A 10,206-nucleotide genomic window follows, 5' to 3' on the forward strand; every position below is an offset into this window, starting at 1 on the left:
GCGTCCCTTGAGCAGACGAAGCCTTGACCTGAATCGTGTCCATCAGTCTCTGCAGCTTGTGCTGATGGTGGTTACCATCTGTGTTTAGGAGTGTTGGGGTACCCTAATTACGGTATCCCTAATTACGGTACCCGACAATAACTATTAACAACATTTTTTATTATTTTTAAATTTTTTTAAATGTATATATTTTCCCTAAACGGAAGGAGTACTAGCCACTAGGATAACCGGATAAATGGATCTTTGAGTGAAGTGGCGCGTGCAAATGTCTCTGCGGCTGGCTTGTTCGCCAAATTGGCAGCTCGCCACGTTCTTCTTCTCTCAACCTTCCCCTCTTTCTCTACTTCTCGTCCCAACTCCCAAGTTGCAACCCAGCCACCTCGTCTCCTCCCCTCCAACTCCAAGCCTACTCCCACCCGATCCCCCCTGCCCCGCCCCGGGCGCCGCCGGTTCTCGCATTCGCGGCAGTCCATCTCGTTGCCCCTTCCCGGCGGCCTCTGATCCGTGCTGCTCGTCGCCCACGCGAAACCTGCCGCCTCCCTTGTTGCCGCGACCGCGAGCCCTCTCCCCTCCCCTCGCGGCCCTGATCTCAGTTCCACTGTGCCCCGACCGTGATCCGTCCGCACCCGCTTCATGCCCAGCAGCGTTCAACCCGTCCCCTAAATGCCGCTGCCTCCAAATAGTTCTCCGTGTGCTGGTTCTTGCGGATTGCGCTGTCAGGTCTACATAATATTGGGGGCGGTGCAGAGTGTCCTCCGTTTTTTCCTCTCTCGCACCTAAAGTTTTCGGGAGCAGTTAGTTAGAGTATATTCGATTCCCCCTGATATAGTTTGTTTATTTCACACTACGAAGTCTATGCACTCGAGAGAAAAATCACTGGTAGCGACGGCATCAATTCTTGTGACGTTTAGTAGCTAGAACACCCTCACTAGCGCTCATTCATGTTTACTCGACCTTGTCCTTTTCCCTTCCATCTTCCGTGTGCTGGTATCAATTTGTTGTAATTTGGGGAGACCAGGAGTTTTCTCGCCTTCTTGCCCTTGTTCTGCCCGTAGTAAGTGCTTGCCGTTTGGTTGATTGGAACTCCCAAGTGTTCGTCGGTCACATTTATATAGCTTTACCTCACTAGGATAATCATAAGCAAGGTTTCCCCAAAATTCTTAGACCAGTTGGGATCAGGACCCGAAGGTAGATTGTGTTGGCTATTTGCCGGTAGGGCATTGTGACTCCGTGATGTCTTGCACCTCTCCAGATCCACCAGACTACTGCTCAGCCGAATCGCCTGAGCTCAAGCTATACCAGGCCTTCATCTTCTCGGTGCCTGTCTTCTTCACGTTCGTCTTGCTTCTCTTCTTCTACCTCTTCTACTTGAGGCGGCGCAGGGCCAATTGGCAGTCCTTGCGGATGAGGACAAATAATTTGATACGAGGAGATAATGCCAGAGTAAGTCAGCCCTCTTGTTCTTCTGATAAATTAGTTGATTTGTCCAAGCTGTTGGTATGCTCAGGGTCTTAAAACATTATGTCTGTTTTCTGTTCAAAATCTGCATTTGTAGCTGGAGTGTGGCTTAAAGAAGGAGATGCGGGAAATGTTGCCAGTTGTTATCTTCAAAGAGAGTTTCTTGATCAGGGAGACACAGTCAGTGATTTACTTAAACTCTTGATCCAGTATTAGTGATACAATAGCTTCATTGTCCAGTTTCTGATTCTTTTATACCTATCAAATAACTCAATAGTCAACTTGGTAATGGATGCTACTAATATATATATCCCAGTTTCTTTGCATAAGGAGATCAATACAAAATACCATCTAGCAGAGTTGTTTGGATGGTGTACGTAGCACTCCTCGGTTTCTAAGTTTGACTTTCTGTGGGAAGCAAATTTAGGCCAGGGTTAAAAAAAATCCTCGGTCTGTCCATGCCAAATCACAAGTTTAAAGTCTGGCCTCGGCCATGATCATTCTCATGTGGGCTATAGTACCGCTGTATGTGGAATGTGGATGGAGCAAGGGTTCAGTGGTTTTTTCAGTTTGTGTGACAAGTTATCTTTAATGCAATACTCAAGGACTGTCTTACCCCCAACAGGTTGAGTTTATTTTAGGAGATCAATCAATAGCCTCCATACCGGTATTGCTTGCTACTATTTAGATAATTGATAGGTTGAAAAATCTTTCATCAAACCGTATCAGTGAAAGAATATTGCAATGGCAATTGCCAACTCAGTTACTCAGTAACAAAAAGGGATCCTTCCAAACACATGCCCTACCTTTCTAATATAGGCAGTGGTAGCGCTAGATTTAGCAATCAGCGTGTAATAGCATGTTTGGGTTCAGATATACTGTCTGTGAAATAATCTTTTGGACAGATGTTTTGGACATCTTGATACCTAAATCTTATATGAGGAAAATTCATAATCATATACTGAAGGGGTCCCCCCCCCCCCTACATCTGTTGTTTCCCCCCATTCTGCTTGCTGGACAGGGGACATATACAAAAACACGACTTTATGAAACACGCCTGTGTGACCATTTTCTATTGATATTAAGACATTTCTTTGTGCTGCCATTTGTCCCTGTATTGTTATTCTATTATGTTGTGTTATCTTCTGAACACGTGGTCATGGTTGACAGGTGCTCGGTCTGCCTAGCAGAATACGAACCGGACGAGAGGCTTCAGAAGATACCTCCCTGTGGGCATACCTTCCACATCAACTGTATCGACCACTGGCTCTCCACAAACACCACCTGCCCCCTCTGCCGAGTATCGCTCCTTCCCGCCCCCAAGGCAACCAGCACCGGACTGGATCTGGAAGCACAGACTGCGGTAGAAGAGGAGTCTCCGAACGCACATCATCGCCAGGAGGAGGGACTCGTTGATGCCAACACACCACAGGAAGGTGAGGCGGCCGGAGGTGACGGATCAAGTAGCGTCCAGGTTGAAGAACTGCACGGCGATGCGGCCGAGCCATTGGCGGTGACGGTGGTCGCTGTCGCTGCGCCTCAGGCTGACGCTGAAGGTTCACCGAGTACAGCATGCCAAACTGTTAAAGGGAAGAAATAAGGATAGCCTAGCCCATCGATGTATTTCTATTACCATTGTGTGTTTAGCTGGGAAAGGAAAAAAACGCATAAAGATGGGGCCATTGATGTTATGATTGCCATTTTTCTGGGGAGGAAGAAGAAGAGCAAGAGTTCAGTTGTGGGGAAATCTTATTGATACAGCACTTAACATAACCGAGATTAGTAGTACTTGTGAGCTGTTTTTCATCTGGTAAACCATACTGTCAGATAACAGGTGTTTGTTTTTCGAACGCCCTGGGATTCGTGAGATGGCAGATAATGCTTAGTGGAACCTCAAAAAAGTACAATCGTGCATGCTCAACCGGGTCAGGAGCGTCACAAATGCAGCGTGCAAGTGCAATGATGGAATCAAGGTTCGAGTCTGCACACCGAAAAAAACCTAAACACATTGGCCATAGCCCAAGCAGCAGCAGAACAACCACCGTGACATTGACGCGAACACTCTAACCACCGCACGCCACGCATGCCATCGCCATCCAACTGATTCTGCACTTGTGCCGGTAGTGTACACGCGCGCATGATTACATATGGTAGCACTGGGCGTCTAGGCGCTAGCACAAACAAAGGACTGCTCGCCAACATGCACTCAACTCAGGCATGGAAACATACCTGCATCTCATGCTGTCCAAAAATGGATTCCATTTGCGGATGGCTGGTAGATAGATGTTCAATGTCGATACATCAATATCCAAAAAAACATTTCTGCCTTTGGGGTTTGCATTAGTGGCCCGTCGCCATCACGAGGCGGCGCATGCCTCCTCTCCTCTTCCACGCAGGCAAAGCACAAAGCATCAGCGTCACGTCGAACCAGTTGTCCCAAGCATTACAGATGGGGTCGCCGGTTCATGTATGCGCAGAATACAGGTGCCTTGTACATGAGGGCAGGGCAGGCAGGCAGGGAGACAGCACCAAGAAAGGCAGAAAATGTTCCACAACCGAAAAGGGAAGCACGCGCCGAAAAGGGCATGTCGCTGGAACACATATTGCGCCAGAGCATCTGATACCAAGACAGGATTAAAATGCAGGAGAGGAAATAGCAGCTACGGAGGATGCTAAATGTCGCAAGCAACATGACCGACGATATACATATGCCACTACCAAAACAGCTGTGTACATAAGCCCTAGTATATATTACTAGAGAGGTGAGAGGGGGCGGCCCGCGCCGACGGCCAGGTGAGACGGCAGCAGTCAGTGTAACAGTCTACAGAACCGAAGTAGCCGGCAACAAGCCATGGCTCCTACCAAACACGGCAAACGAAACACGCACAGAACGTCATGCACTCCCTCCCGGCCATCCTCGCTGGTCCAAGCCGAGGCAGATGGAACAGATGATCAACTCTTAGCAGTCTCAAGGAGCATGGGCACTGCACTTGCCTCCCATGGCCAACATCCAAAGGGAAGGTACGGCCGAGCTAGCGTCCATCAGTCCTTATCAGCAGCAACGGGAGCACTGTTGTCGGAGTCGCTCTGTGGCACGTCGGATTCTGGTGGCAGTTTGCTTGGGTCCGGCTTGACGCCGGTGTCACCACCGATGGCCGGCAGCTTCGCCTTGGGAGTCAAAGACTTGGCCTCCTCGTAGGAATAAATGTATATCCTTTTTACCATCCTGCAAAATTCACTGCAACGGAAGACAGGAAAAAATCCCCGAGTTAAATATCCACCACGACAAAGCCAAGGACTTCGAAAAGTTCCCATCACTAAACGAATCGAGCGCAAGGGTACATACCTCCATGGATCGTCCCCGACCAGCATCATATCGTCCTCGTCATCTGTGTAGATCACCTTCCATTTCTTGAGGCTGGCGGAAAGCTCTCCCGGGATATCGAACATCTCCTCCAACTTGCGGCGGAGGTCATCGTACCCATCTAGCCTCGTCAAGTCCACCGCCCGGCCAACCGCCACCCCTTGCATGATTACCTGCATGGACAACGGCTATTAGTTCCACTCGCGTCGCCATAAAAGGACGCGAGCTGAAGTGTTCGTAGCCTATTGTCACCTTGGTGCAGCTCCTGGCTTGCCGGCTCTCTGTCTCGTTAGGAGAGCGATCGCTGCTTGCCGCTGGGGCATCCGTTGCTTTGTTGGCATGGGACGGCTGTGACAGCTGGTCAGATTCAGCGTCTACTGAGAGAGCAGGTGGCGGAGGATCATGCCCGACGCTAGCAACAGTAACCACGGGTGACACTGCAGAAGAACCTATCTCGATACCGAACAATCTGCAGCCAGAAGTAGTGGATTCTTGCTTCTTTTCAGTTGGAGCTTTGTTGATACTAGCGGAGTAGGATTCAGTTCTTGTCTCTCTCATTGTCCAGTACAAATGGTTGGTGTTTGGAGTGGGACCCTCGTACTTTGGATTGAATCCCACATTCAACGACGATGAGAACATTGAACTGGGGCTTGAATGGTATAGCTCCTGAGTTCGCTGCAGTCCTGAGAATGAGAAAGCTTGGGCAGGCTCAGCTGGGGACTTCCAAAAACCTAACATGACATAGAAGAGAATCAGGAAATTAGGTCTGCAAGCCAGCCAATATGTGAACAGAACAGTAGAAAACATAAGGTCTCTGTCCCTACAGCAAGTATCGTTGTCATAAGCAGAGGGGCGATTTGGCACACCAACTTAGCAATCACATACCAAAAACTGGAGCAAGTTCTGGAGCAATCGAAGGTGAAGCAGGAGGCCGTGCTCGCTTATTCCGTAAAGGAGGTTGAGGTGGCTGTGGATTTGTTCGATCAAGGGGTTCTACTTCCCATGGTGAAACTCTATCTGGACGCAGAATAGCGGAAGGCTCGTCCCATTGGACCTGTCAGCAGTGTGAGCATGACTTGAGGTCTTGGAAAACACAGATGAATTGTGACAATATTTCAGAGGCAAATGCAAAGTAAAAGTGGAATTGTGTCCACAGATAGAAAAATATTGATTACCTTCAATGATCTCCATTCAGAGTTAGCCCATGGAGATGTTGAGTTAGCTGGCATGCATCCCATACCAATAATTGTCCCACTGAATCTGTAAACAATTAAGGAAGGCTATAAAAAGCACGCCTCTGAAATCTACGACGAAATAACAATTTATGGAATATAAAATGTAGAATACCTTCTTTCAGGGGATTCATCACCCTCAAATCTCATTTTAAACCTCATACCAACAGACATCTTGTGATTCTTAGCTTCGAGGTACTTGTTTACACTAACGACAAATTCAGATCTACTTGTTCTGTGGACCAAATTAGATGAACAATGTAAGTTTCAGAAGTACAAGTTTACGAACAAAACATTTGCACATGTCAAAACTAATAGGACAATATAATTTGAGCGCAAGAAACAACACAACTCATGTGAACAAAGAAATGTCTCATGTGTGAAGCTGGATAGGCATCAAAATGGTTAGTTTATGCACAAAGTATAGTACACCCAACAAACAATATTGTATTGAGTAAAGAAAGGATTCCAAGGAAGTTTTAAAATAAAATGGATCAAACCTGGGTTTGTAGAAAACAGAAAAGAGAGTTCCAGTGGAGATGGCATGAGATGCAGTTGCTAGGACTCCAAGATGCATGCTGTGGCTTGAGATAACCGAAGACGGCATGTTATTTAGTTGTCTCATGAGCCTCCTTACCCCGACTCGCAGCTCTCCGTTCTCACCTCTGTTAGATGAAGAACAGTTAGCAGGTTGATCCATAAATGTACAAGACAGCTTCAACATGCAATTCTGTCACACCTCAAGAAGATAAACGCGTCACCCGCAACCAATCTTTTTGAGCTAACAAAAACACTCCAGCCTGTTGTAAGTAGATGCCTCCTTGGTTGCCCTAAAAGAAACAGCAAATACTTCAAGAGTTCATAGTAATCTAAATCATTATGAAAGCATCAATGTTTGTGATCAAAATAATCACAGGAAATTTGTTTTTGAATCAGGGGAACTAAGTTCATTCAAAATTAACGCCACATCAGAACTATAAAAACAACACTATAATACTATGGAACTAAAAAGTAGGTTTAACTGGTACATTGAGATCAGAAACTAACCTCGAAAGATGTGACGGAAATGCCATTCATTTCCATGGAGATCTTTAGCCACTAGTTCTTGCCACGGTGGATTCTGAGTCATGTCCTGCAGATAAAAATCATCCCGCTTAAAAAGCCGTAACTCAAATACTGCACCCAGGTATGTTATAAATTATGGCGCTAACCAGTTGGGGCAAACATTCTTCAGCATGCCTCCTGAGGACAGAGAATCCACCATGGGTACTTGTATCTGAAGCAGTCAAGGTCTTGCAGAAGGAATGAATGTTGCATCTTTCAGGCTCAGGTGGTTCAGGATCTGGGCTGGTGGGCTCACTTTGCTAATTTAGTGAATTAGGAAAATAAGTCAACACATTCACATGTAATACTGACTGTGCAATATAGTTAGAAAAGTTGATTGCAAAAAAGAAAGATCATGAGTGAGATACAGTACTATACTGAACATACAAAGAAACGGACAATAATGCAGTGAGAGGATTGAGATCCACAAGAAATTATATACGTGAACCTACTCACCTCTGTTTGTGGTTGCAGCATAATTTGAGCATAAACTTCATCAGAATCAGTTTCAGCCTGCATTCCAAAGGTAAAGCAGTAAAATGAAGTATCTGATTGGTCCTATTAGTGGGCAATTGTTATTTCAGTGAAGTTTGCATGAAGGGAGACTACGCAAACCAAAAGGAACAGAGGACTTACTCTAAGTTCTACATTGACCACCTTGCAGAGGATCTTGTGCGGTAGATTAAACAAAGGCAAGTGCTGATCAAGTTGTTGATCTGTAGACGCTTCAAGCTACAGAAAGATGTTTGATCGAAGTTTAATGACAAGATTACATAAAAACAGTGGAATTAATGCAGAACAGACCACTGTCATCCGAACATATGGAGCAAGAAATATTATCAAAATATTAATAGCTACAGAACGCAGATAATCATTCAATTCCTTAACTGTGGCACACTACGATGAGATATACCTGTTCCATATGACCCTGCGGGAAGTAATAAACCAGCTCGCCTTGGCGAGGCACTGTGACCAACGGCCCAGCACAAGCATGCCAGAGTTCCCTGAACAAAGCATCGCCAGCACTCCCTATACAAAGGCATTTGATTTTGTTAAGGAGAAATGTTCATGATAAGTTGAGAACAAGGCATACATTGGACTGTAGGGATTTCTTAGCCTTTTATTTTGTAAATTTTACAGTGTAAGTGTAATTGGTCTATTTTTATAATGAATTAACCGAGTAACAATGATATAATCCTAATAAAGCAACATTCACACAGATCCAATAAAAAATCATATATTTTTTTGTAGGGAAATACTTCACATGGAAGCCATTGGTACAATACAACTCTGCTACAACTAGATGTTTTGAGCCCCTTTCATTTGAAGTAAATACCCACCCAGTACTTAACATAGTTGAGCAAATCATATAACTTCTACCATGGAATGCACTACTAATTTGACAAAAATAAGTTTGCAGATCCACAACTATACATCTTTCTTTCCGATAAGCCCAGTTTCCCAGATCCTGCTTTGAATAATTTACTGCAGAACAGCGAAAATGCAAATTGTCGGGCAAAGCAGTCAAAACAATAAGCCTATAACGTATACAAGAATTAAGGGCCATCTATGTTGTCGAAACATTTGTTACTTAAGCATGAAAATTTTTACAACGGAAGGCACCGTGATTTCTAATTGTCAAAGGAAATAATCAGTTTGCAGATCCAAATTTCCACCAAATTTCGGATTTTACGACTTTACATTATCCGCCCCAAATTTCACGATGCAGTTGTGCATGCATAAAAACGACAGCAGACAGACATTAGTTAAGCAGGCAGACCGGCAAAAATACAAATTCACCCATGAATCGGTCAAAAAGCAACAGACTGCACCACAAATGGCAAAGTTAAGACGAAAAGCATTCCCGACTATGGCAAAAAAAAATGCACAACCGTCCCAAATTGTACCGAATTCCATACTTTGCAGCTCTCCAACCTCACACGAGGTGTCAACTCCCTAAGTCCACGTTTCTCTGGACCTCTACACTCTCATCGATTCAGAGTCCACCCACCAGCTTAGTAATTATCACCACCACACGAAGGCTCAGCCGAAGCAACACAGGCCGAGAAAAAAAAGGGATAAAAACAGATAGAGAAGCGAAGGGAGCAGCCAGAGCGAAGGAAACCAAACCTGAGCCGCGTGCCACGCCGGCCTCCGCCATCTCCGCTGCCTCCGACACGAGCTGCGGGCAGAATTCAGCTGGAAAGCACCGAGCAGCGGCCCGATCTGGTCACCCCATGCCGAGCCCCGCAGATCTGCGCGCGCGGTAGCAGCGAGGTAGCCGTTAGACCCCTCCTGAACCCGCGGAATTCAGGGTAGCGGAGGAGCCGGAGAGCGGGGAGGTAGAAGATCTTACCTCTCAGGAGTCAGGAGTAGGGGAGGTCGCACGTGGCGGCTGGGGTCGGAGCCGAGACTCGCCGAGCGGAGGTGACGGCGTGAGGCGGCCGGTGGAGGACGAGGAGGGGGTGGGGGGACACGAGGCGTGACCGTGAGGCGGAGGAGCTCAGGAGGGAGCGCTCGAGCGCCTATGCTTTGCTGCTCCGGGCGGGTTCGTTTGGTTGTCTGGGTAGGCTGGCTGCCTTGGCCTGGAGTCGAGGTGGAGGCGCGGCGCTGCTTTTTTTTACTAGCCGCAGCCCGCAGTGGCAGTAGTAGCGCGAACGGAGAAGCGACGGACAGCGCAGCGCGGCAAGGGGCAGGGCAGGCAGCGCGGTGCGGGGCGCGGGTGGGTGGCCCGGCCCCGTGCTCCGCACAGGCACAGCGCGGTACAGTACAGCCCCCGCACATCTCGCTTCGGTTTTTCGAAACTGCTGCCGTTTCGTTGCTGGGTGAGATCGGTTTTGTGCGGGTTTCCGGGGGATTTTCCCGCGGCAAAGGCGTGGACGCAGTGACGACGTCGGGTGTTTAGTGGGGGGTGGAGTGCCCCGGGGGCCACGACGACTGCGTCCGCTTTTCATCTCTTCTACTATCTACTTTCGCTGTGTGTTGTCTTGACATAGACTAGGGTTCCATCCCGATACATGTACTCCCTCCGTGCTCACAATTCTAGAA

The 10,206-nt window shown here is 47.2% G+C and overlaps 2 protein-coding genes across 2 annotated transcripts; one reads left to right on the forward strand and one right to left on the reverse strand.

The window, feature by feature from the left end:
• Positions 1 to 279: 279 nt before the first annotated feature.
• LOC100192737 (RING-H2 finger protein ATL7) lies at positions 280 to 3,270 on the forward strand. The gene is made up of 3 exons (NM_001137936.1): positions 280 to 1,443; positions 1,556 to 1,638; positions 2,629 to 3,270. The coding sequence occupies exons 1-3, from the start codon at positions 1,234 to 1,236 to the stop codon at positions 3,056 to 3,058; spliced, it is 723 nt and encodes a 240-aa protein (NP_001131408.1). The 5' UTR covers positions 280 to 1,233; the 3' UTR covers positions 3,059 to 3,270.
• Positions 3,271 to 4,092: 822 nt separating this feature from the next.
• On the reverse strand, positions 4,093 to 9,711 carry LOC100285977 (uncharacterized). Its single transcript, NM_001372349.1, has 15 exons — positions 9,515 to 9,711; positions 9,289 to 9,413; positions 8,072 to 8,187; positions 7,795 to 7,890; positions 7,615 to 7,671; positions 7,266 to 7,418; positions 7,102 to 7,186; positions 6,794 to 6,884; positions 6,555 to 6,719; positions 6,170 to 6,289; positions 5,998 to 6,082; positions 5,708 to 5,876; positions 5,075 to 5,553; positions 4,805 to 4,995; positions 4,093 to 4,696 (listed from the first exon to the last, which is right to left on the reverse strand). Exons 2-15 carry the CDS (start codon positions 9,317 to 9,319, stop codon positions 4,501 to 4,503), a joined length of 2,034 nt encoding a protein of 677 aa, NP_001359278.1. The 5' UTR covers positions 9,320 to 9,413; positions 9,515 to 9,711; the 3' UTR covers positions 4,093 to 4,500.
• Positions 9,712 to 10,206: the final 495 nt, after the last annotated feature.

The sequence above is a fragment of the Zea mays genome, chromosome 5 (assembly GCF_902167145.1).
Source record: "Zea mays cultivar B73 chromosome 5, Zm-B73-REFERENCE-NAM-5.0, whole genome shotgun sequence".
NCBI lineage: Eukaryota > Viridiplantae > Streptophyta > Magnoliopsida > Poales > Poaceae > Zea > Zea mays.

What these genes read in the sequence shown, in the direction of transcription:
- LOC100192737 (NM_001137936.1), top strand. Translation starts at nt 1,234, where the DNA reads ATGTCTTGCACCTCTCCAGATCCACCAGACTACTGCTCAGCCGAATCG. An exon ending in TACGAGGAGATAATGCCAGA is followed by an intron (nt 1,444 to 1,555) that starts GTAAGTCAGCCC and finishes CTGCATTTGTAG; the next exon opens with CTGGAGTGTGGCTTAAAGAA. An exon ending in TTCTTGATCAGGGAGACACA is followed by an intron (nt 1,639 to 2,628) that starts GTCAGTGATTTA and finishes CATGGTTGACAG; the next exon opens with GTGCTCGGTCTGCCTAGCAG.
- LOC100285977 (NM_001372349.1), bottom strand. Translation starts at nt 9,319, where the DNA reads ATGGCGGAGGCCGGCGTGGCACGCGGCTCAG. An exon ending in TTTCCGTCACATCTTTCGAG is followed by an intron (nt 6,885 to 7,101) that starts GTTAGTTTCTGA and finishes TGTTTCTTTTAG; the next exon opens with GGCAACCAAGGAGGCATCTA. An exon ending in CTGAATGGAGATCATTGAAG is followed by an intron (nt 5,877 to 5,997) that starts GTAATCAATATT and finishes CACTGCTGACAG; the next exon opens with GTCCAATGGGACGAGCCTTC.